Genomic DNA, 27,123 nt, shown 5'->3' on the forward strand with positions numbered 1-27,123 from the left:
GGCTCAGGTCATGATCTCACGGTTCATGGGTTTGAGCCCCGTGTTGGGCTCTGTGCTGACAGCTCAGATCCTGGAGCCTGGAGCCTGCTTCGGATTCTGTGTCTCCCTCTCTCTCTGACCCTCCCCTGCTCACACTGTCTCTCTTTCTCTCTCTCTCAGAAATAAATAAAACAATAAAAAAAAGAAAATAGTAAAGGCTAGTGTCATTTGAATAGTACGTACAATAGAGGAATACTCTTTTTTTTTTTTTTTTTTTTTTTGCTGGAGTGACGTGAAAAAATTACATCTCCAAGCAGCCTTGAAAGATGGAAAAGATTTGTATTGTAGGTGAGGATCACAGCATTACTGTATGTGACACAGAGAAGGGTGAATTCAAGACATATTCAAGAGAACTACCTGCAGACTCTAGTTAATGCAGGGTCCATGTGGAATAGCAGGTTAAGAGGCTAAAAATCTCATATTATTAAGAGTGAACAGAAATTTGCATACCAAAGACTATGTTAGGTAATGGGGAACTAAGTAGGACTTTTGAACAACAGAGTGGCAGTTTTAGTATTTTAAGAATATCTGTCTGGTGATGATGGTTGGGATTAGCTGAAAATGACAAGAGACTGGGGGCAGGAATAGGAACTCTTCTGGAGCGAGGAGATGTCTGAAGAACTCCCTAGTGTTTGGCGGGGGTTGGGGGCAAGTTGTTTGCAGTTTTCCCTCTATACAAGACTCCAAGTAAAGGAGATTTTTGCGAGTAAAGGTTTAGTTTAGCAAGGGCACAATCGTACAAGCCCTGTAGGCACGCAGGCACTGTGCTAGGTTCTAGGCTATACAGGGAAGAACGAGACAGAATCCCAGTCCCTCAAGCATTTGTAGTGTAGGGCAGAGGTTCTGCACACTCAGGATCTATCAGAACCACCGAGGTAGATTTAAAAATTACAGCTGTTTATCCCCAGGGATTCTGATTTGCCTGTCTAGGATGACACCCAGGCATAGATATGTTAATTAAAACATTTTTTTTTGTTGTAAATGCTTTTTGAGGAATAATTTTAGAACTCATAGAAAAGTTTAAAGATAGAACAGAAGTTTTTGTATACCTCTCACCAAGTTTATCCTAATGTTAACATGTTCTGTAGCCATGGCCCTTTTATCAAAACTTAAGAAATTAAAACCGGTGACATTGCCATTATTTGTATTTCATTAGTTTTTCTACTAGTGTTCTTTTTCAGCTTCAGGATCGAATCTAGGATATGGCATCGCATTAAAATATTTAAAAAGCCCTCCAGGTGATCCTTGTGCAGCTACAGTTGAGGACCACTGGTATCCTAGGAGGTTACAATGCTCTTTCCTTCCTGTTAGCACACATTCCCCCACAAACAGTACATTTTTTCCTCTTGGGACATATGCATCATACAATGATTACTCATACTCCATTATACTACACAAGTGACATATTGAAGGCAGAATAACCATATAATAGTCTTTTACATCTGGATGGCACTTCAGAATTTATACTTTCACATACACTTAACTGATTTGCACAAGAGTGTATGAAATGGGCGGGGCAGTGATTATCATTCCAGTTTTATAGATGTGGGAATAACCTCAGAGAGGCTGGGTACTCACCTAAAGTCACATCTAACTTCCTCGGTACTTTTCTTGTTGGGTCTAATCTTAGAAAATCTTAATCTCAATTTCATCTTCCAGAGTGGGTCAACATTAAAGAGTAAACGGAAGTTTCATGCTCTAATAGTGTTGCATTAAGATGAACCATAAGAGATTTGCATATGTACCAGGCACAGGGGCATAAAGGTGAGAGGAGGAAGTAGAGGGAATGAACATAGTACATTAGAAGGAGAGGGAGCTTCTCTTTTTACCTTTTAGGACCCCTTCTGCTTGCCCTCTTACCCCACTCCCTGTATACACACAGTCTCTGCTTTCTCACTATTCTTATTCAAACACCAGTGTGCATCTAAACATTTTCTTGTTTTCTTCTTGGCTTAAAATGGTGAGGTCACAGAATCAAAAGTTTTGCAACCATCTAAGCCCTACTTTGTACTACCCCCCTCTCATGGTAGGTACAATGGTGGTTCTTAAAAATCCATGAAACCCATGCTACTAACTCTAAAATGATGCATGAGAAGTCCCAAAGTTTTCATTGCTTTTCAGGGATACTTTACCCCAGTGAAAGATTAAGAACCATTGCAAGGGGAAGTGTTTCTGTAAGTGTAGGCTCATGACCACCTGTATTGGAAGCATTTCCTTCTTTTAAAGGCAGATTCCTAGATCTTACCTCCAAAGAAAAGGTTGCCTTATAAAGCTTTTATTTTTATTTATTTATTTTGAGGAGGGGATAGGGGGGAAGAGAGAGAGAGAGAGAGAGAGAGAGAGAGAATCCTAAGCAGACTCTGTACCATCCACTTAGAGCCCGACTGAGGGCTCTAAGTCCCAAACCTTGTGATCATGACCAGAGCCAAAATCATGAGTCAGATGGAGTCAGATGTTTAACCAACCGGGCCACCCAGGTGCCCCAAAAGGTTGTCTTATAAACTACAAATAATCATATATAGCTCTAGATAATAAAAAACTCAAATCATATAATAAAATCGCTACATATTTAAATTCCTATTTTCCAGAAAGAGAAATTTTACATTTGAAATTTAGATGTAGCAATCTACATCAGTGTTTCGAAATCTGCTTTGCATTTCAGTACTTGTCACAGTTGGTAATGCTTTTATTTACTTATTTATTTTTTTTTTTTGCGTGATTATTACTGGATAATGATATCTAAGGCCAGGAGGGCAAATACCTTTCATTTTCCACACTAGTCTGTCCACAAATTAAGCAAGACTATCACTTTCAATACCACCATCTAGTGGCAAACGCAGCTATTACCATGCCAGTTTCACAGAGTATATATAGCTTAATGTTCTCAAACTTGTTTCTGCAGTCACACAGATTAACAGCATTTCTGCTGGAAACAGATAAATGGCATTCTTTTCCAAATTTTCATGGACAGAGGACCGAACACACATTTATGAATGTGATCAATTTTAAGTGTGTGTGTGTGCGTGTGTGTGTGTGTGTTTTAAACCACAACCTTCTCTTTAAGCCTTTGGCTCCTGCTGGGTATTTTCTACTAGTGATCTATTATTCCATAATACATGAAAAGGTTTAGCGACAGCTTTTCATGGTTGTGCGTTTAAAATCTGTGGATTTGCATGCTTTTGAATATTTGTTCTACCCCCCACCACAAACAGGATAAAAAAGCCCAGATACAGAATTACATACACAGAGAAACTTGATATAGGTGAGAGATGACGTTACAATTAAGTAGGGAAAAGGATAGTATCGCTGCAAGGATAACTGGTCATCGCATGGGATGAAAACGTGATTCTTGTTGGCCTTTTTCAGAGCTGTCCAGAAACAACGATTACAATCTCTCCCAGGTACATGGCATTTGACTCTCAATTTCATTCTCGCTTCAATAATTCCCGCAAAGTACCGAGTACAAAAAAAGTCCCCACTTATCCCCTATTCCAGTGTGAGGCTCCCCATCCATTAGACTTTAAATAAGGTTTACTTGGGGTTCCTTGCTGACAATATATCGTTTATATTGTGGAAAAATTGAGTATACAGAAGTATAATCATCTGTGCATTCCTACCACGAATTTCTAACACTTCCTAACATCCGATAATTACGCTAATGTGGTAACTGCATATATCTCCACCCTTCTTTTTTAAAAATCAGTGTCATTCGTTGGAGACGTAGGTTGTTTATTAATATTTCGAGAGAGACATCTTAGTGTGTATATCGTCATCGAATGTCCCCACTGGCAAGCACTGGAACTCGCAGTCGCTGACTGGCGGGGAATCGCAGCGGGTCCGCTACAGCCAAGGGACGCCGGGACCCGGGAAAGGAACTGAGGCCGGGAAATGGTTTCAGCGCCAACCGAAGCCTTACAGGGTCCACCAGCGCCATCCGCAGGGAGCTCGCCACCGCCCCTCCCCGCGCATGCGCCGGGCCCTGAGCCCGCACCGCTCGCCAGCGCGGCTTCTGCGCAGGCACCGGGCTCGGACACCGGAAGCGGAAAGTCTGTCGAGTCGGGTCGACACCTCGGGATAAAGTAGCCATGCGCGTCTTGGAGGAGACTGGGCCTGAGGCCACAGCGACCCCGTGCGGGTGCGTGAAACCGGCTTTGGAAACAGGTAACTTTTAAGAGACCGGCGGTTCCGCACTTCAAAGAGGTCTAGGCGCAGGCCTTTGACTTTAGTGCAGAGAGGGACGTAAAATGCGAGAACTTGAACCGAAGTGCGTCATTGCGCTTCTTGCAGAGCCACGGATCACGTGCACCAGCGACCACGTGATTTTGACGAGGCGAGCAGGATGATGTCATCTCTCGATCTGTTCTTGGTAGCAGTGGTTGGCGTGGTCTAGGCATGATGGCTGGGAACAGCCACGTGCAGTGTAACGGCCTTTCTCTCCGGGAGTTCTTGCTCCTGTGGGAGAGAGGATGTGAACGCTGGGAACTAATGAATAACCGCAAAAGAGAGGCATCCTGTGCTGTAGGAAGTGAGGAGGGAGACGGGAAAGTTCCAGGGCACAGAGACGGGAAACCTTTTTAAACTGGGCCTGGAAGGATGGGCGTGGGTTTATTTTCTTTTCATCATAGAGAGCAGAATATAACTTTTAGAAATTAGAAGAAGCAAATGGAAGAAAATCAAAGCCACCATCATCCAGGGAAACCACTTATAATATCTTGGTGTCTACCTACCATACTTCCTTCAGTGCATGCACGCGAGAAAAATGAATTGATACGTGACCCCACTGTTTTATAACTTCTTTGTAAAACTTAAACTTCATATAAGCCTGTGACCATTAATAATTTTAAGGGATTGCACATTATTTTGCTTTAGAGGTGTGTTGTAACTAACCAGTTCCCTATTGCTGGGCATTTAGGGTACTGCTAGTTTTCATTGTTCTGAAAGTTCTTAACACTAAAGTCTTTGTGCATGTTACAAATGTTTAACTTAGATGAAACTTGCTAAAAGTACTGCTACTTGGTCAGGGGTTGTGCTCATTTAAAAAAGCTGGTGTACAGTGCCAAGTTACGGGTCTAATGTTTTGACAGGCAGGAAGGAGCAGGGCTCAGAGATCTACGTAGCGTGGGATAGATCGGGGGCGGGGGGGAACCATTGATTGGATTCAGATTGTAGAGAAACTTAAATACCAGGTTAAAAATATAAAGTCTGTTAATGGTGAAAAGTGGAAAGTTTAGAGGGTAGCTAGGTGCTTAAAGTAGCTCAGTTGGTGGAGCTTCTGAATCTTGATTTTGGCTTTGGACATGATCTCATGGTTGGTGAGTTGGAGCCCCCTATTGGGTTCTGCGCTGACAGTACGGAGCCTGCTTGGGATTCTCTCTCTCTCTCTCTCTCTCTCTCTCTCTCCCCCCTCTCTCCCTCTCCCCACCCCCACCCCCCCCCCCCCTCCCCCCTGCCCCTCCCCCCTCCCCTGCACCCTCTCTCAAAATAAATAAATTAAAAAAAGAGGGTAGCAGACAATTAAGGAACGCAGAGTCTAGAGGATTGGTGTATTTTAACCCGGGGAGGGACCTGTGTTGGGGACATGAATTACAGTAAGGGTAATTTAAAAGTCCAGGCAAGTTGTCAACACCAGAATTACCTTGTGTACAGAAACTCTGCATTAATAACTTGTTGGTTTTTCTTTTATTACACAATTAATGCAGTTATTAATATTGTTAAAAACGAGGGCAAGGTCTAAGTAAGAGCTTTGAAAACTACTCTTTGCTGAGCAGTTGGTGTTATACTAGGTGCTTTAAATATTTTCCCATGATTTTGAAATATTGTGAGATTCTTCACAACTATTAATTCCACTATGATAAGAGTTCTTGTTTCTTTTACCCTAACTTAACTCAGTGTCTGGCAATTGTATACACCTGGGAAGTGTTTGTTAAACAAATGAAAACTGGACACAGGGACCCCCAACTTACTAGGTTCGGGGTGGTTTTTTGGCCATTTTTCTTTATGACATTTTAATGGAACACCAGGACTTGTTTGGCCTCAGTTTCTTCATCTTTAAGGTGTTTACTGTCTTTATTCCACAGGAACATGGATATGAATAAACAAAAGAAGGCCTATATACATACTTGGAAAAAAAATTAAAGCCCTCAAAAACATACACAGTATGGAAGTGTCTTAGAATCATAATATTGAGAGAGGAAAAAATAAGTCTGAGAAGATAACAGTTTAATACCAGTTTTTATAGAGTTAAAAGACAGAATGGGGCGCCTGGGTGGCTTAGTCGGTTAAGTGTCCGACTTTCGCTTAGGTCATGATCTCGCGGTTCGTGGGTTCGAGCCCCGCGTCGGGCTCTGTGCTGACTGCCAGCTCAGAGCCTGGAGCCTGTTTCAGTCTATGACTCCCTCTCTCTCTGACCCTCCCCTGCTCACGCTGTCTCTCTCTCTCTCCTAGAAATAAATAAAAACATTAAAAAAAAAAAGAGTTAAAAGACAGAATAAATGAAACATTATCTAGGCATGCATTTGCATGTGAAAAAGTTATATTTTAAAAAGTTGCATTAAAAAAAAGTGAGTGATAATGACCCCATTTAGGTACTTGTTTATCTCAGCAGGAAAGGATGGATGTGCCCTAGGAGAAAATTAACATAAAAAGATAACAATTTGTTGGTAAAGCTCTCGTTCTTGAGATGGGTAGTGAGTACACAAATTTCATAATATTATGCTCAATTAGTCATGTGTTACATATAATATTTTATATGTAGCCAACACTATAGTTGTGATAAGTGAAAAGAAGTGAAAGGTGCTATGAGGGACAATACCAGGCCTACAATCTCACCACCTGTGCTGGTGATGGAAGCTGGAAATAAAATGATGGTCTAGAGGGTCTTTATATCATCTCTTAAAAGAAGTTAGTAAAGCTTTCATGAACTGTAAAAAAATAGTTATTTGTAAATTAGTCATGGATACCTTGGACTTTAAACCTATGTTGATACTGCCTAGCCAAGTTTCCTTCTTTTGAAAAGAGTTGCTACTTAGGGAAACAAAAGGGGGGGGGGTCTGATTATTGTAAAAATTTCAAATATTACACAAATTACAAAGTCAAATATAAAAATAATCCAAAAATCTCACTATCCATTTTACATGTTATCACATCCATTTTACCAGAATGTTAACATTTTCGTGACTATCCTTCCAAATGGCTTTCTCAGCATACATGTACATATTTAAATAGGTGAGTGTATAAACAATCTTTCATAAATGGGATTATGTTCTTTCGCTTTTTAACTTTCTATTTTAATCAGGTTAGACTTAAACAATCCTTTTTCCCATGTAACATGAATTTTTTGAGTATCTACCTCCTTGCATGCAATATAGACAGTGAACACCATAGTAAACAAGAGAACAACTCCTGCCCATAGGGAACTTCCATTCTAAACGGGCAGAGAGCTACTGGACAAGCCTAACCTGAAATCTCCCCTGTGTCTAGACATTTTAGTAGTATGATCCCATGCACTCCCTTTATTGTGTAAACTACTTTGTTTCGTATGTTCTGTTTTTAATTGAATGCATTCCTGTTACGACATGTTTTCCTCACTATCCAAAAGTAGAGCATTCTTATGAAATGTTTGATAAGCTGAAATGACATAATGCAGAGTAGTTACCATTAATTTATATGGGAAACATTTAGATGGAAAATACTTGAGCATTCCCCAATGCAAAAAATGATCTCTCTTAGGCTTTTTTGTTACCTTAGAACACATCTTGCTAGTGGATGCACAAAATAAATCAAGATAACCACAGATGCTCACAAAGTTCAAAGATCTGGTGTCTTAATGCTGAGATGCTGAGTAGTTCCTGGGGAAAGGCCTGGGTGGGGCTGATCTCACAGCTTGAGGTGCACCCTCCCTGCATCTGTAACAGCTCTCTGCAAAATAAATACTGACAGTATTTTCACTTCTTGCTTTTTGGTAAAAGCAGACATTAGATATCTTTTGATTAGCAAAAGCAGGTACTAATGTAGGTCTGTCGTAAATGCTCAGTGGCTTAATGCAGACTTTTGAAAGCATGTGGATACCTGTATACAACCTCTGTCTCTTTATCTTTCATTGTTCTTTGCCTTATCTTTCCTACTCCAGCCAAACAAACTAGCTTGTTCCTGCATGTGCTGGAAGTTAAAGTTCTCATTTAACTTTGTGTGTGTTATTCCCTCTGTTGTAAATAGCATTTTAGCCCTGACCAGTCGCACACCTTAGTAAATGGTATCATAGAATTTGATTTATGGTCACAGTAGAACATTTAAAAATGCTTCCTGTCTTTTTTTCTTAGACCTGCACTCTTTCTGGTGCATCATCCAAAGGGATATAATAATGTATATGTAATAATGAGGATATTTATATGTATTCATGATACTATATGAAACATTTTTAATAGTTGCATTAACACTTGGTAGATGTTAAAACTATGAAATCAGTACATTAAAGAAAACATGTTTTCCTACATCTTTATTTGATATTTTGACTAATGATTTCCTACCTGATTTTCTTCTGTAGGGAATCTTTTAACTGAGCCAGTTGGCTACTTGGAATCATGTTTCTCAGCCAAGAATGGTACTCCAAGGCAGCCATCTGTTTGTAGCCTTTCGCGGGCTTGTTTGAGAATTCGAAAGAGCATCTTTAATAATCCTGAACATTCCTTGATGGGCTTAGAACAGTTTTCTCATGTTTGGTAAGTTGTCTTATAGTTAGAAGTGGTTCTTTGGGCCAGAACTTGCCCTTGAGTAAAGTCCTCCAGTTGAAGGCAGTCTTGGAGTCTGCCATCCAGACCATCCTTCCTATTGCAAGGAATTCCCGTACCATATTCTCGCGCGTAATTGTCTGTGTAACCTGGGCAACCTCAGGGAAGCTTGGAATCCACGGGGCAGGGAGGGGAGCATGATCCATTTGCAGTTGGTTCTGACTGTGATAAATGCCTTCTGTTGAGCTGAATTCTACAGACCTTCTTGATTCTGCCTGTGGGTACCTATTGTCTTCTGGACCAGGGGTCAGCAAGCTATAGCCCGTGGACCAAATCCATCTCCCACCTATCTTTGTAAATAAGTTTATGGGAACACAACCACTCCCATTCATGTATGCATTGTGTGTAGCTGCTTTTGTGGTGTAGCGGCAGAGTTGAATAGTTACAACAGAGACTTTTTGGCCTGCAGACCCTCAAATGTTTACTGTTTGACTCTTACAGAAAAACTTTGCAGACTCTGCTCTAGACCCATGAAGAATTAGGTCTGTTCTTCCTCAAAGACAAAAGAGCTTTAGAAATCTGGATACTTTAAATAATAAAGTATTACCTATATTAGGACCTGTGTTATACTGGTGTTACTGACTGTCACTTGGAATTCTGTGTCTGTCCATTCTTCTCACTCCAGCGTCACCAGTATGGCTTGGTCTAATTTTACGGTGAAGAACTAAAATTAGGTATTTATTCTGAAATGGTTTATTTTTCATATTAATTTGGAGATATGAATAGAGTAAAAACATAAGTATCTGACCTAGTTTGTATGATGTTGGTTGAATTAATTAAGTTAAAAACATTGCTGATTTTTAAAAAAATAGGTCTGGAGCTATATAAAGAGATTTCTCTGTATCCCTCCTATTTTTCTCTTCTCTCGTCCTCACCCCTTTACACTCTTCAGAGATTATTACTGTTAACAGCTTGGTGTGTATCCTACCAGACCTTTTCCTTTTTTAATACACATAGAAGCATATACATACACATTGGGAGTGGGTGTTTGTTTTAAACAATGGAATATGTTTTCTTCGTTTAACAGTATGTATCATGACAGTACATAGAGATTTATCCTTTTCGCTTTGATGGAAAATATAGGTATACCAGGAATAGACCACTCTCTTGCTAATGGGTAGTTATTTTGGTATTACAGTAATGCTGTAACAAACCTTCTTAGACACAATTCTTGACACTTGTCTATTTTTACAAATAGGATATCAGAAACGGATATATTGATGGAGGAGGGCACTTGTTGGGTTGAGCACTGGGTGTTATATGGAAATCAACTTGACAATAAATTATGAAAGAAAAAAATGGATATATTGAGCTAGCAGGGGTGCATATTTATAATTTTGGAGAGCTATTGCCAAGTTGCGCTTTAAAAAGCTTAACATATATCAGAGATGTATAAAAATGACCTTTTCCTCTACGTTCGTGCTGATGCTATATGTTACCAGCTTTTTTACATTTTTGCCTGACAGGGAAAAACAGGATTTTATTTTTCAGTTCAGTTTCTGAATTAGTAGGTTCAACATCTTTTCTTATGGGTTGCTGCTATTTCTTACTCTTCTGTGAATTGTCTTTTCATGTTCTTTGCTTAGTTTCTTATAATGAGTTGTTCTTTTCTTTGTGATATTTAGGAACAGTTTATATACCACAGATATTAACCCAATGTCCATTTTACAGATAGTAAACATTTTTTCCTGAGATGACATTGTGTAGTCATAAATTTAAGGATCTAATAAATTCGAATCTGTTATTTCTTTTCATGGCTTCCTGCTTTTGTGTCTTGTTTAGGAAGAACTAGTCAAGTTATTTAACATTTCTGAGCCTCAGTTTCCTCATTCTTTTTTTTTTTTAAGACATGCTTTTTTTGTTTTAGTGTTTTATTTATTTTTGAGAGAGACAGACAGAATGTGAGTTGGGGAGGGACAGAGAGAGAGGGAGACACAGAATTAAAGTGGGTTCCAGGCTCTGAGCTAGCTGTTAGCACAGAGCCCCATGTGGGTTTGAACCCATGAACCGTGAGGTCATGACCTGAGCCAAAGTATGACACTTAAGTGACTGAGCCACCCAGGTGACCCACAATTTTCTTATTCTTAAAATGGGGATAAATTACAAATCTTATGCTTGTTTAGAGAATTATGAAATGAGTATAAAATTGTCTAGCATACTGCCTGGCAAACAGCAGGCATTTACTCCATAAATTTTGCTTATTTAGGCCCTTGAGAAACATTTTTTAAGTTCCTACCATATGCCAATAATTGTGTTACAGGCACGGATATGGAGATGAAACTCTGCTTCCCTTCAGGGAATAAGAATGGTGTTTTTTCCCCCATCGATTACATTTTAATACCATTAAGAACATTCGTTCATTTCTAATTTGTGGAGTTAAAGATTTTTCCCCTCAAATAATTGTGATACACTAATTTGTGTTCTGTTTTTACTCTGGTTTTGTTTGTTTTCAATAGGATTTTGTTTGTTTTTCACAAGAATGGTCATTTGAGCTGTAAGGCAAAAGTGCAGCCTCCTAGGCTGAATGGCGCAAAGACTGGAGTTTTCTCTACTAGGAGCCCTCATCGTCCCAATGCAATAGGATTGACTCTGGCCAAGCTGGAAAAGGTAGAAGGTAACACATTTCCTTCCTACTTTGATCTTTTTATCCCTACCCAAAAGATGTGTTCTAAAGCCAATGTAGTATTGACCACTGCCTGTTATTCAGATGAGTACCAAGCGTGCTAGCACCTGAGAACTGCCAGACATTGAAGAAGACAAAATGACGCAAAGAATGTTACACTTAGAAATCAGTGCTCGTAGGATGCTCAGAGTCTGATTATATCATCCCATATGTCAGGAGCTATTATGTTATTTTAAAATAATGAAAGATTCCATAATTTTCTCTGACTTGGAATACATTAAATACAAAATTATTCAAAAATAATTGGTCACTTTCAGAATTAATACAAGTGACTGGTTGTATGTGGAGATATGGTAAACACATAGGGTGGTGCTGTGTTAATTCTTCCTTGCACCTTTGAAGAAGTGGACATGCATCGTGGCTGTAGTACAGCTCTTAACTCTCATGTGTGGCAAAGGCTTTGTGATGAATCTCACTTTAACATTTAATACCTGCCAGATTGTGGAAGTTCCTGTGTAGAATATCATACTAGTTTTAACTCTGTGTTCATATGTAGCTTAGTTACTGGACCATACATTTTTTGGAAGCATCCTATTCTTTTTTTATTATTATTATTAAAGTATAAATGACATACTTTGTTAGTTTCAAGTGTATAATATAATTCAATATTTATATACATTGTGAAGTGATCATCCTAATAAGTCTACCATTTGTCACCATACAGAATTACAAAAATGCTTTTCTTATGATGTGAACTTCCAAGATCTACTGTCAGCAACTTTAAAATATATAGTACAGTATTATTGACTGTAGTCACCATGCTGTACATTACATCTCCCTGACTTATTTATTTTACAGTTGGAAGTTTGTACCTCTTGATCTGTTTCAGCCATTTCACCCATCTCCCTACCCTCTTTTCTCTGGCAGCCACCAATTTATTCTCTGTATTTTTGAGTTTTGGTGTGTATCTTTGTTTTGTTTGTTAGTAAAGCATTCTGTTCTTGAGTCACTCTGACCTAATAAGCACATTTGTCAGAGAGGCAAAAGATGAAATAGGTAGACTGGAAGTCAAGAGACCATTCCGGGCCTTAGTTTGCTTGTCTGTAAAATGGGCTGAGGAGCAGGACCTGCGTCTCTGGAACTCCGTAGTATTTTTTTAGGATCTTATGAGACAAAAGCTCTTAAGAGTAGTTTTTAGGCTGCACAGTATTAAATAGGTAAGACCAGTTATTTTGTTTTTTTCCCCAGAACTTGAAATTCCTCCCCTGGATTGTATTCAGCTGGGCCTTATGTAGGTTTTCCAGGAATATTCTGTAGCCAGTTCAACTTGAGCTTTATCAATTTGTGATGGCTAGCCAGCTTGGGTAGTAGTACTGGAATATTTGTGATCATTCATGCAACCCACACATATTTTCTGAGCATTATACATGTGCCAGGCATTGTCCTAGGTGCTGAGGGTATAGTGGCAAACACATCAGATAAAAATCCCTACACTGCAGAAGAACTTAAAATTTTAACATGGGAGACCAAATTAGAAATGTAAAAGGCAAATACAGTAGCACTGTAGACATTCTTTTTTTTCTTTTTTTTTAGACATTCTTAACAAATAAGTGTTATGGTGACTACTAGTATTTGTGTGGTGCTTTACAGTTTGTAAAGAGGGTTCATGTTATGTTCCGTGTCTCTTTGAGTTTGATAGGGTAGCAGTCTTCTATGGATGAAGGAACCAAGGCGCTTAGATGTTTGATAATTTTCCTAATGGCATCCAGCCAAGTGATTGTCTGACTCTAAATCCCATGCATTTTTACCTATGCTGCAATGTCTTTCTTCCTTCTGCAGACATTGTTAGGCATAATCCATCACTTAGGAAGTCCAAAGTCCTCGTTCCAAAGTTGCAGGCTCATTCACAGTGAGCATGTTGTAGAAATCAGTGTCCTTTGTTGGTCATGTTTTTCTTAAATGGAGATAGATTCTTAAATGGAATGTGATCATATGCAATTGTTTTATTCTCATCTGGCCAGTTTCTCAAGGATCATGTTAGTAGGCTCTGCACCAGTAGCAGGAACTGGACATGCGACTGTATAAGTGAGATAACAAAAGACCAGTCCTTAATATTTGGTAGTGGTGACTTATGTTCTGCTTAATTGTTTGAGTATTAGGCTTCTATTGCTCTGTAACAAAGTACCACACACTTATCAGTTTAAACATTTATTATCTCTGGAATGTTATTGCGTTTCATAATAATTAGAAGTATATGAACAGCTTAGCCAGTCCTCTGCTTAGAGTCTTAACCAGGCTGCAAATAAGGTGTCATCTGGGATAAGTTCTTACCTGGAGGCTCAGCTCTGGAAGAATTTGCTCCTGGGCTCACTCATGTTGTTGGCCGGATTCACTTCCTTGTGGTTTTGGGATCGAGAGCCCCAATTTCTTGCTGATTGTTGCCAGGTGGCTGCCTTCAGCTCCTAGAGGCTCCTGCAGTGCCTTGCCACATGGGCTTTCCCCGTGTGGCTGCGTGCTTCATCAGGCCTACGAGGAGAGTATCTCCAGCGAATCTGCTAGCAGGCACAGGAGCCAGACAATGTAACATAGTCACCAGAGTGATACCAGGTCACACTCAAAGATACATTGAGGACTCTGCTGTGCCTGGAATAGAGTTTAGAAGCCCCAGTGATGCAAAGATGAGTCAGTGCTCAAGGGCCTACTGTCCAGAGAGACTCTAACTAGGTCATTGCCAGACCATGTGAAAATAGCTGTAATAGAGGTCTGTACATAGGCCTCTCTGTGGAACCCAGAGGAAAGAACGCTTCTGTCCAGAAGAGCCAGAAAGACTTTGTAGACGAGATGTTATAAAAGAGCCTTAAAGAGCATGTAGGAGTTTGACAAGTAAAGAAGAGGATGGGTTTCCAGGTAGGATGAAAAGGGTGTATCAGTACCAGGTATCAAAGAGCCTGGCGTGTAAGGGAATTGTGAGTAAGCTTGGTGAGGCATAAGGAGATGGTGTTAGTTTTTAATTGTTTGCACTATTCTTCATTGTTACTGTCTCTAAGAGGAGGTGTTTTTCACGTTATAGGTGGCGCCATCTACCTTTCCGGAATTGACATGATTCATGGCACACCTGTCCTAGACATAAAGCCCTACATAGCTGAGTATGACTCACCACAAAACTTGATTGAACCTCTACAGGACTTTAATTTACAGAATACGCAACATAAGCATCCAAACTTGTCCCAGTCTGGTGGCAAGACTGACAGCTGTGACCAGCAGCAGCTCTCAAGGTGCGATAAGCCACCGCCCTGTAGCCACCCTAAGGAGAAACTTAAATGTCCCGAAGACAGAACTTCAGGAGAAAACTATATGAAACGGGACAACTCAACAAAAATCCGGCGAAACTCCCCTAAGCATGGAGAGAGAGTGGGAGATTTGGGTGTCAAATCCACAAGTGATCAGAGTCCGCGCGTGGCTGAAGAGCAAATTGGCCCATATTTCCTGGAGAAGAGCTTTTCAGAGGAAGATACAGCAAGGAGGCTAAGGAGAGGGAAAGAAGCAGTAATTGCACCAGGAAGTAGTGCAGAGGTCCATCGTGGGGCCCTTCGCTGCCCGCCCAGGACTGATGCAGCCTGCTGCAGCGTGGTCCCTGCCTGGGTGAGAGAGGCCCCCGTGGCCACCCTGGATGTGCGGTTTACTCCTCATGCAGAGATGGATCTTGAGCACCTCAGTTCAGGAGGTGAACCAGGTACTTTCTGTTCCTTACTTCTCGGTGAGAGCTTTAGTCAAATTTGGTATTTCTGAGGGCAGTCATACAGCATATTTGTCAGGATGGCTGGTCATAAGAAATGTAGGAGTATAAAATAATATTTGAGCAACACCACCATCTGATGACTTCCGTTCAGCCACTTTGTTCAGTACAGTGAGTCCCAGACACTCAGTAAAGTGTTTCTGAGAATGGCTGCTGCCTCATGAGGTGGCTCGTGATTTAAGGCCTCTTATCAGTCTGTTAGAGTAGTAGTCCCTGGAGTTTTCAGACTCCAGAAACTAAATTGTGCTTGTTCTATACTTACGTCAATTAACGTGTTTTTATCTGTTTTACTGTCTGACTAGAGAAATATCCCATCTTATTCTGACTATCAGGTGGCTGATAGCTCTACCTCTGGCACAGAGCCCAAGGGTGAGAGGGAAAGTCTCGTAGCACAGTAATTGTTCCCATAAAGTCCCAGCACTAAAGACATAACCCTTTACTGTAGAAGAGAGGCCACAGGGCTTTTACTTGGAGCTTGTTTACTTTAATACCTGGTTTTTAGCAAACATTGCAATCTGGTTTCCCCAGTCCACAGCAGATCCCAAGCAGCAATCTAGAGTGAAGGAAGGGGCTGTTAAGAGGTGGCTACAGTGATCCCAGTAAGAAGTAGCCAGTTAAGTTGCTAAGGGTATGTCCGATTTCATCTGCCACTCCAGGTGTGTTTCTCATTCTTTCCAAATGCTTTGTGCTTAAACAAAGCATTTGATTATTAAATTGACCTCTTTAGGGGCGCCTGGGTGGCTTAGTCGGTTAAGCGTCTGACTTTTGCTTAGGTCATGATCTCGCGAATCGTGGGTTCAAGCCCCGCGTCAGGCTCTGTGCTGCCAGCTCAGAGCCTGGAGCCTGTTTCAGTCTGTGACTCCCTCTCTCTCTGACCCTCCCCTGCTCACGCTGTCTCTCTCTCTCTCTCTCCTAGAAATAAATAAAATTTAAAAAAAAAAAAATTTTTGTTTAAATAAAAAAAAATAAATTGACCTCTTTATTTAAAAAGTTCTGTCTATGGCGCGCCTGGGTAGCTCAGTTGGTTAAGCATTTGGCTCTTGATTTCGACTTGGGTCATGATCTCATGAGCACAGAGCCTGCTTGGGATATTCTCTACCCACCATGTGTCTCTGCCCCTCTCATGCTTGCTCTCTCTCTCAAAATAAATGAACAAAAAAACTTAAAAAAATTCTGTTTATGAAAATTGTTTCATCATTGTATATAGTTGATGGGAAGAGGAAGGTCAGTTTTAAAAGGATTTTGTGATAGAACGAAGAAAGCAGTGCTGCCTGGAAGATACTTTCTATATATACTTACCCTTTGATAAGCCTGCAGTTATCAGTGAATGCTTCATACTTGGGAAAGTTTTATCTTTTTCAAACTATAGTGCTATGTGTCTTGAGAGGTTACAATATGCCTTACTGTTTTATTTTTTTACTTAAAATTTTTTTTAATGTTTTATTTATTTCTGAGAGAGGAAGACAGCATGAACAGGGGAGGGTCAGAGAGAGAGGGAGGTACAGAAGTTGAAACAGGCTCCAGGCTCTGAGCTGGCTGTCAGCACAGAGCCCGGCATGGGGCTCGAACCCACGAACCGCGAGATCATGACCTGAGCCTAAGTCGAATGTTTAACCGACTGAGCCACCCAGGTGCCCCTGTGCTTTACTGTTTTAAAAAATCATTAAAAAGAGAAATTGTGAAATGTAACAAGGATTGATTTAGAACAGAATTTGGAGCCAATACAGAAATAAGAAATGACCTCAGGAAGTTTATAGTCTAGAAAAGAGAAAACATTGAATGGCACTGGTGTGTGTGTGTGTGTGTGTGTGTGTGTGTGTGTGTGTGTTGGGTGGGTGGGATTGGTGCTGGAATGGAGTGCTGTGGACACATGAGGCAGAGAAGGATTGTGACCTGGGAAGCAGAGAGGAAATCTGGGAAGACTTCCTGGAGGAAAAAGTGTTTGAACTAAACTTGGAAGGTTTAGTAGGCAGAGAAGTGAGATGGCAGATGAACAACCAAAGGCCTGGAGCTTTTGCCAGTTACACTGTTACTAAAGAGTGTGATGTTTTTGAAGCTCCTCTTTTTTGAGTGGCCTTGGAGTACTTTTATGAGCCATGCAATGAAAGAATCTTAGCACTGCATAATTGGTCCTTGTTTTTTTTTGTTTGTTTGTTTTTAAGGATTCTATGTGATCAGCAGTTGAATTGGTTGGTCCTTGATTTTTGACCAAAAATTGAAATTCATGGCTTTACTTACAAACTTACTTATTAGATATAGCCCAGAGTGATTTTTGCCTGTTGTCTAAAAATTGAATTTACTTTCAGAAGAATAAAGATCTACCACTACTCCAGACAGTATTTTGAACAGGGTCAGCACCCTTCCTTCCTTCCTGGAAAGGCCCAGCCTTCATTTGGATATATGTTATATTGTAGCTATTAAAAGTTAAGTCACAGTTAATTTTTTTATTTAACTTTTGTACATACTGTATTTTTAAAAATTAGAATACATCCACAATTAGATAAATGTAGGAAGTTTTGCCACTTGCCAGGTACACAACTGTTTACCTGAAATATAAACCTGGGTGGCATGGGGTGGCCTGTTCCCTAATGATGGTGTTCAACTTTCTCAGTGTACCTGTTTTGTCATGTCCTTGTTCCTTAGGGAATGTGGTGTTACTTTTTTTTTTAATGTTTATTTATTTATTTATTTATTTTTAATGTTTTTTATTTATTTCTAGGAGAGAGAGAGAGACAGCGTGAGCAGGGGAGGGTCAGAGAGAGAGGGAGTCACAGACTGAAACAGGCTCCAGGCTCTGAGCTGGCAGTCAGCACAGAGCCCGATGCGGGGCTCGAACCCACGAACCGCGAGATCATGACCTAAGCGAAAGTCGGACGCTTAACCGACTAAGCCACCCAGGCGCCCCTTTAATGTTTATTTTTAAGAGAGAGAGTGCAAGCACGACAGGGACAGAGAGAAGGGGACAGAGGATCCAAAGCAGGCTCTGTGCTGACAGTAGCAAGCCCAGTGTGGGCTCAAACTTGCGAACTGCGAGATCATGACCTGAACCGAAGTCGGACATTCAACCGACTGAGCCGCCCAGGCGCCCTTGTGGTGTTACTTTTAAGTGGAGCTGTGACCCCAGCTGTCTGAGGCACCCTCTCTTACAGCTGGAGCTCTGTGTATGTGCGGGTTTAGTCCTCTCTCTTGTGGCTCTCTGAGAATGCTGGAACTGCCCGTGCATTTCCCTGACCATGCTGCCTTTCTGAGAAAATGACAAGGAATTGAATTAGAGTCTATGTTGAGCATAGAAGATTTTGTTTAGCAAATGAAAGTTGGGAGCATGCATAAGTTTAATACTAGCAAATATACTTGAAAATGACATTCTCTGTAATGACTGAATAGATTTCCAAACCCAGTTCATTTCAAGTGATAGTCAAGGAACCAACCAAACTCCACATTAAAGTTCACTGTAATGAAATTTGACCAGCATGGTGTTCAGCATTAAGTTGTATTCTTCTCATTGCAGATGGCAGTCAGTCTTCATTTAAATATTTTCAATCAGTAGAGGAAGCAAGGCATGCCATTGAGGCTGTGTTGTCAGCTGACCCTCGGTCTGTATATCGACGGAAGCTCTGCCAGGACCGCCTTTTCTACTTTACTGTAGACATAGCGCATGTCACTTGCTGGTTTGGTGATGGCTTTGCAGAGGTTCTAAGGATCAAGCCAGCTTCAGAGCCTGTTCAAATGACTGACCCTACAGAGTCCTTGGTGTCTATGGGATCGTAAGTAGCCTCTATCATGTGTTTAAGACAGCCTAATTGACTTTGGATGTGGCTGTTGGATTATCTGTATAAGCTGACGATATGCTCTCTTTGCAAAAAGAAGCAACACTTTGTTATCTCATTGCTTTGATTGATTTGGGATGTTCAGAATATTTATTTGAAATTTGTATTTTAATAAAGTGAAAGATGTAAAATTTAGAGAAATTCCCATACGCTTTTCAATTAGTTAATATTGAAGAATCCAAAAGTGATGATGTGTCAGTGAGTTCTCAAAGAAGTTGATTGTTCTTGACACTTGGTAAAACTGGGCAGAGATCATTCTAGCAGGAACTCACAAGCTAAGGGGATCTGTTCAACAATTCATATTGGTTTTCTTGTCTGGAATAGCTTGACCCCCTATTTTTTTCTAAATCAAACTGAGTTAACGGTGTTTTAGGAAACAGAAAATAAGTGGTTATAAAGAACGTTAGAGATTAAACCCCTGTGTATCAGAGACTTTGACCCATACACATAGTTATATATGTAGCATGTGTATATTTAATCCTGATTCCAAAATAGGGACTCTGAGGTTTCTCTGGATGTCTTTTTATCAGAAAAGAAAGTCACCCCAGAGGTCCAAGAAAATAACTTAATTACTGGCTTATTTCTTACTTATTCCATGAGTATTTACTGAAAAGCTAGCGTGGGTTAAGTTTTGGTGATAAAAGGAGGTAAAAACAAGACGCAGCTCTTGTTGCAAGTCATAGTTAGGAGAGGAAGAAGACATAAGCACATTAATTTATTACAGTTAGATAAATATAGTAATTAAGTTTGTACATGGTTCCTGTGCAGCACCACGTAGGAAGCGGTTGTAGGAATATATTGCCTATAGGTGGTGTTAATGATGTTGATCCCAGATAACTGAAGATTTATGATCTGCATAGCCAAATTAGACACCTGTCAACATGACAAGCTTTCCTAATCACAACTGTAAATCTTAATAGCTGATTGATCATGGTTTTGAAATGAGCCCTGCTGCCTGTAGATACTTGCACAGAGTCATTTGTGGCTGATGACACTGCACTCTTGAGCCAGACTGAATTGCCTTTGAGGTCACTTAGAACCTCTTGGGGAAGTATCTTTAATTTGATTTTTAAAAGCACTTTATTTTGAGAAAATTACAGATTCACAGGAAGTTGCAAAAATAGTATAGAAGCCACGTGTACCCTTCATCTAGCTGCTTCCCGTAGTAACATCTTACATAAACTGTAGTATAATGATAAAACCAGGAGGTTGACATTGGTATAATCTACCCTTTATTTTGGATTTTGATGCCTTTTCTCTTAAAATTATTTTGAGACTAAATCAGGGCTTGAGGCACAAAATGTTGATATTTAATATTGAAAAAATAGTGTGAGGATGGTAACAACCAGCCTTCTAGCAAGAGGACTGTTCAGTTGTTTGAGACTTTAATATAATTCTCAGGAATATGTATGATAGTGCTCATTATTAAAATGCTCTTCCTTTCTAGGAGATAAAGTCTGTTCTCTTAGAGCCACTGACTAGTGGGGCCACATAACATAAGGCCAGTAGCGCCCTTGTCTTAGCCTGTCAGATATCATCTGGCTCCCTGCCCCTCAGTCCTGTGTCTTGGCTGAGCCACCCTCATTTCCTTCAGCTCCTTCCCATGTAACATGATGTTAAGCCTCTCCCCACCCCGATCTTTGAATCCCCCGTGTGAGCTTTTGTCTCCAGGTATGTATTTTCAGTGTTCTGTTGTCAGGAAATTTGGATCTCCAAGTCACAAACTTCCATCCTTCAGAAGAGAAATAGTTTGAAGTAAGTCTTATATTCCTTTTCATTGTGGGAACTTCTCCAGAAGAAAGAGGTACAAGGCTGTTATCTACCTTAAATTTTAGATTTGCTGTTTGGTGCCTGTAGGGGGAGCCCTTGATAACTGATTATTTTCATTTCACTAGCCTGGAGATAAATTCCAGTTGTTCGAGCTGTTTAGGTAATTTTGACTTTCCGCCCACTTACCCCAGCTTTCCTGAACAGTAACTTCCACAAGAAATACTGATGCTTGTCTATCACTTATAGGAAGAGGTTAGAGGATGTGTGCCATTTATTAAATGTTTTTTTTTTAATTTTTATAATTTTTTAAAAAATTTATTTCTGAGAGAGAGACAGACAGGGTGAGCAGGGGAGGGTCAGAGAGAGAGGGAGATACAGAATCTGAAGCAGGCTTCAGGCTCTGAGCTAGCTGTCAGCACAGAGCCCGATGTAGGGCTCGAACCCACGAACTGTGAGATCATGACCTGAGCCAAAGTCGGACGCTTAACCAACTGAGCTACCCAGGTACCCCTAAATGTTTAAATCGTAGCTTGGCTTAAGGGCTAGCATGGGTTATTTCAGCATGTGGAGGCTGTTCACAACCACACAGACTCATTAGCCAAACCCATGAGCTTGCATATACATGGTATTCATGCTCTTAATGTATTTGTGACTTTTTTCTTTGAAGGGGTCTTCTCTTTGAGAAGAAAATGGAGTTAAAGGTACAAATCAACCTCTTGTTGATAGTTTTCTTTTTGTGATAGGGTCCCAAAGAAGGTAGATGAAGACTCAATAATAATGAAATCTGTATCAGTTACTAAACATCTATCATGTCCTTGGCACCAGGCTACATGCTTTTCATACATTGAGCAGAGGTTAAGTAACATGCTTAAGCTCACACAGCTGGTTAGCCATGCACTGAAGATTTCAGCCCATCCAGTCTGGCCCCAGAGTTGGCTTCCTTCCCAGCATGGCTCTGCTGCCTCCCACTTGCAGATGCAGATGCTTAGCAAACCCTGCTGGTTTATTTGAGGGTCAGCAATTTCATGTGCTTAGTAAGTGTAGGACACTTAGAGTGATGTTCATGGGAATCCAACCACTAAATTAAGAATGGGGAGGAATGAGAGTAGAAATGCCCATTCCAGATCTCTGTAGGACCTCCTGGGAAGCAGCATGGGAGATGTGGAGAACGCTGAGTTTGGCCTCAGAAACTTCAAGTGCTGTTTTCTGCTCTGCCCTGTGCAAGCTTTGTGACCTAGAGCAGATCACTACACCCACCTCCAAAACTCCACCCTCTTCAGAGTTGTTCCGAGGATAATGCTTGGGGAAGTATTTTCTGAACTCTTCAGTGGTCTACAAACTTAGGTAATATTTTTATTATGCCTGTTAATATTGACACCCTTTCTGGCTTACCTGCCTGGATAAGCAGACTCAAGGGAACCAAGTGGTCCTTAAAATACAATGTGTGTGGATGGCCTTTGTATTCTGTTTTTATTACAGGCGGTTTTTTTTGTTTTTCTTTTTAGTAAGTAGACTTCACACTCAGCATGGAGCCCAACACAGGGCTTGAACTCATGGCCCTGGGATTAAGATCCGAGCTGAGATCAAGAGTTGGACACTTAACTGACTGAGCCACCCAGGTTCCCCCAGAATTTTTTTAAAGGACTCCCGTTAGCAAGTTATAGGATATTTGGTAAGGGAGGTATCACAAAATGCCCTACCTTAAGGAGCCAGGTGACATTAAGCCACATGCCCAGGGCAGTGTCTACCTTCCACCTGGCCTTCCCTTCTGGGATTGCACGTGAGCCTTCCCTACCTGTGTGTGCAGTCAGCAGGTCAACCCCTTTCTCATACATGATCCTCTCCAGTGTCCTTTCTCTTCTACCTTCTTTCCTGATTCCAGCCCAGATACTTCAGGAAAATCTCTATATTTCTTTTCTTTTTCCTTTTCCTTTCTGTTCAAGCTTTTATTTAAGTTCTAGTTAATTAAAATGTATGGCAAATTTGGTTTCAGGTGTAGAATTTAGTGATTCATCACTTACATATCTGCATTTCTTTTATAAGAAAATAAAATTATAGTCATGGTATAAAATGATTAAGGTAAGTTTTACCTCTTTGACAAAGAAGAAGCAAGTCATAAGGATTAAAGCTCAGTGAAATATAACAGGGTTTTTTGTTATTGTTCAGATAAGGCCCCGGGGGCACCTGGGTGGCTCAGTCAGTTAAGGTTTGACTCTTGATTTCGACTCAGATCATGGTCTCACAGTTTGGGAGTTTGAGCTCCGTGCCAGGCTCTGTGCTGAAAGCTGTGCAGAGCTTGCTCGGGATTCTGTCTTCCTTTCTCTCTGGCCTTCCCCTGCCTGCACGTGGCCTTCTCTCTTTCAAAAATAAATAAACATTAAAAAATAATAATAAGTCTCTCAATATAGGGAGTCACCAAATGACTCTCCAGCATCCGCTCTCTTCTACTCTGCCCCTTCTCCACCTTTGTAGGTTCTAGCGGGTGCAACTCAGAGAATTCAAGGTTTAGGTCAGTGCATGTGACTGTGAACAGGGCCAAGAAAAGCCTTTTTGATGTACGCAGGAGGTAAAAATTCAGTGATCCACTCTGTTTTTTGATGGAGGGGGCCGCTTGTCCAGTGAACTCTCACATCACACTAACCAGTTTTGAGTCGATGTGTGTTTGTGTTGTGCTGACAAAAAAGGGAGGATTGGATGTACTGTAGTGTCCTCTCCCTGTGCTGCTGGGCAGCTCACCTGAGAGTCCTGTTCTGGTTCTTCGCTAAATCATGCAATGCAAGATACATGAACCTTTTTTATTCAGTGTTAACAGGTTTTATTTTAAATATTTACCCACATGCTAAACACTGCAGAACAGTCTAATAATTCTTCACATTGGTAGAGAGATTACGGTTTACAAAGCAATTTGAAGTATATTCTCTTTAGGCATCTCAGCAACCCATTGTGGGTCAGTTTAGCTTCTGAGAGCTAAGTTTGGTACCTAACTGCTATTTACAATGGGGGTCAGCAAACTATAATCCGAAGGCCAGGTTTGGCTCACATCCTGTTTTTATATAACAGCCTAAGTAAGAGCTGAGAGTGGTCTTTACATTTTAAAAAGATTGTAAACAAAAACAAAACAAGAAGATGTGACAGAGACTGTGGCCTGCAGAGCTGAAAATACTTATTGTTTGGCCCAAATTAAGTTTTGGGGCTATTACATGCTTCTACGTCAGGGATTATCTATGTTTTTGAAAGGATCTAGTCATACAGCCATGTGAGAAAACTTACAAATATGACATAAATACCATGTATGTTTTAAAATATTCTATTTATATGCATAAAATGAAGTTCCATGTTTACACACATGTAGAACGTTTCTGGAGGGATAAATAAAAATATGCCAACAGTGGTTGTCTCTGGGGATTGGTCTCTGGGAGCTCATTGGGGAAGGAAACTCATTCTCTTCAGTATGATGTGGGCTTTTTCTAATCATGAATACACATTATTTTTATACGTGGAGCATAAGGAGAGTAAAATGTCCTAACTTAAGTAAGTTAGATTTATACAGCTAAACACATAACTGTATGACCCGCTCCTGCCCCCAAATCTGGTAAATGCAGGTACAGACATTTTTACTTTTTCCTGGAGCATCACATATGGATCACAAAACCAGAAACCGCCCAGGTCACACATCAGCTGTGGAGCTGAGCCACTTTGGGGCAGGAAAACTGGCGGAACCTGGACAGCTTGTCCCCAAGGGTACACTGACGTCTTTTGTTCTTCCAGAGACAGGGTTTTGGATAAGGCATTGTGCCTCTAGGCACCTGTGTGGATGCTGTTGCTGGCATAGAGCTAAGCCATGGTGAGCACCTTAACCCAGCACTCACCAAGCCTGCGCACTTCATCCAGTCTGGACTATGGGATAGGTCTCTGCTTGTAGGATCCATTCACTCGTCAGCTCCACCCACTGTCTCTGTCTACATGTTTTATTTAGTGAGCTCACAGACTGACTGGTGGGGATTGCTCTTCCTGCGTCCCCAGAGCTGGCCCTTACTCACTGTCAGAATGGAAGCTCGGTCAGCAAGAAAGGAGAAGCTTGGAGCTGGGGATCAGCTGTGCCCACTGGGTAAGGGCGCTGTGCTGAGGTGGAGATGGGGCAGAGTAGGAGGAGGGGCAGGCTGGCCTGTTGGCAGGTGGCAGAGCAGAGCCATTCTGGGTCAGGGATGGAGTAGGGTTGTCAACTTATTTGGAGGCTCAGGCTCTGCCTGGGTTGGGGTGGAGTTGAGGTCTGGGAGAACTGGCAGAGCCAAGGCAGAACCGAGTCCCAGAGGGGTGAGGCAGGTTATCCAGGGGACCTCAGGGACCCGTGATATCAGGACCGCTTGACTCCTGTCAGGACTCCCTGCCTGGGAGTCTCTCTCTGTCTCCCTGCCCTTGCCCAACTCGCTCGCATTTTTTCTCTCCCTAAATAAGTAAATAAACTAAAAAAAGCAAAAAAAAAAAAAACCAAAACCCTTTAATAATAATAAAAAAAGAACAACTGATTTTTCTTAGTTCTTTGCCTAATGTCCTATCTTTGCCAAGATAAAAGGTCACATTGAAAGATACCTTTAATATAGTCAGACAACGTGAGTATAGAGTGCTTGCAAATGACTGTAAAGGGAAAACAATTGACATAAAATTAGTGACGCCAAGCACAGAATAGCCCCTGGGTCATGAGGTGGGAGGAGCTTGGTCGGCAGGGCTTACCCCTCTCCTCTTCCTCTGGGGAACCCTTGTACTGCCACGTGAACAACCCCAGGTTAACCGGCTGGATGATTCTCTAGTTATGCCCAAGTCCCAGCTGACACTGAACTCGTCACCACACATACAAATGCAGTTTGTCCCTACATCGCCTAGATCTGAGTTGTCCTAGACCAGAAAAACTGCCCAGCCAATACATAGAAACAGGGAAAATGTTATTTCAAGCACAAATTTTAGGGTAATTTGTTACAAAGCAAAAGCTAGCTTCTGTATGTGTACCACACTCTTGAGGGGACCAGTAGAAAGCTGATTTATCTAACAGGAGGGATTAACATGAAAAAAGTCCCAAGATGCTGAAAGGGTCTTTACAGTAGTATAGATTTTTGTGATAATAATAATGAAAGAGCAGATAAATAATGGAAAGATACTACTATTTTTTCCATTGTACATATGAGCAAACTGAGGCTCAAAGACATTTAATTACTTTATAAGACCACATAGCTAGGAAGGGGGAAGACTTAGGAGGGAAAACCTGAGTCAAACTGCAAAACCAGCATTCCTTTTTTTTTAAAGGCCACACATGGCTTCTTCTTCTTTTTTTTTTTAATGTTTTATTTATTTCTAGGGGAGAGAGAGAGACAGCGTGAGCAGGGGAGGGTCAGAGAGAGAGGGAGTCACAGACTCTAAAACAGGCTTCAGGCTCTGAGCTGGCAGTCAGCACAGAGCCCGACACGGGGCTCAAACTGACGAACCGTGAGATCATTACCTAAGCGAAAGTCGGACGCTTAACCGACTAAGCCACCCAGGCTCCCCAAAACTAGCATTCTTAGATACTGACATCTTAAATACTGAGAGAATCTACAAATGACAATTCCATTAGAAAAATGAAAAAGCCAGAAAACCAAACTGAAACAGAGTTTACCACCTCTCTGGAATCACGTCTCTGATTTCTGGATAAATATAGAGTGAACCCATGCATTTATTTCTGTTGCCTGCTAAAATCCCAATAAATGAAAGCAAAAAAAGAAAATAAGCCCAAATAAGCAGAAGAAGGAAAATAATAAAGGTAAAAGCAGAAATCAATGAAATAGGAAAAAAAAAAGAGGAAAACCTAAAGCTGGTTCTTTCAGAACAAAAATTTGATAAACTTCTGGCCAGACTGATTAGAAAAAAAAGAAGACAACGGGGCTGTCTCTCTCTCTCTCTCTCCTAGAAATAAATAAAACATTAAAAAAATTAAAAAAAATAAAAGAAGACACCAATTAATAATATCAGGAATGAGAGGTGACACCTCTATAGATTCTTCAGATTATTTAAATGGAATATTATGAACTTTATGTCAATACATTTTAAATGAAATGAACAAAAAATATGAAAGATACCAAGTAGCAATCTGCTTAACAAAGAATAACCCTTCTATCAAACTGAAATTATAATTAAAAACCTTCTCACACAGAAAACTTCAGGTGCTGAGGGCTTCACTGGTGAATTCTATCAAATGTTTAAGGAAGAAAAATTCTAAACAAAAAATATGAAAGGGAATATTTTTCAACTCGT

At 40.7% G+C, this 27,123-nt stretch overlaps 1 protein-coding gene across 5 annotated transcripts in view; it reads left to right on the forward strand.

Annotated features, from left to right (window-relative positions):
- Positions 1-4,053: 4,053 nt before the first annotated feature.
- TRMO (tRNA methyltransferase O) overlaps positions 4,054-27,123 on the forward strand; it is a 46,588-nt gene continuing 23,518 nt past the window's right edge. For 2 of the 5 annotated variants that reach the window (XM_039234842.1, XM_039234843.1), the window contains exons 1-5: positions 4,054-4,200; positions 8,582-8,756; positions 11,282-11,439; positions 14,519-15,181; positions 18,753-19,008. In XM_039234842.1, the coding sequence (XP_039090773.1) occupies positions 4,125-4,200; positions 8,582-8,756; positions 11,282-11,439; positions 14,519-15,181; positions 18,753-19,008 (1,328 nt within the window). In that variant the 5' untranslated portion in view covers positions 4,054-4,124. Of the gene's footprint in view, positions 4,201-8,581; positions 8,757-11,281; positions 11,440-14,518; positions 15,182-18,752; positions 21,100-27,123 lie in introns of those variants that run through there. The other 3 variants (XM_039234844.1, XM_039234845.1, XM_039234846.1) reach the window with 3 other exon arrangements.

This window comes from Hyaena hyaena, unplaced genomic scaffold, assembly GCF_003009895.1.
Source record: "Hyaena hyaena isolate Hyena2069 unplaced genomic scaffold, ASM300989v1 scaffold_93, whole genome shotgun sequence".
NCBI lineage: Eukaryota > Metazoa > Chordata > Mammalia > Carnivora > Hyaenidae > Hyaena > Hyaena hyaena.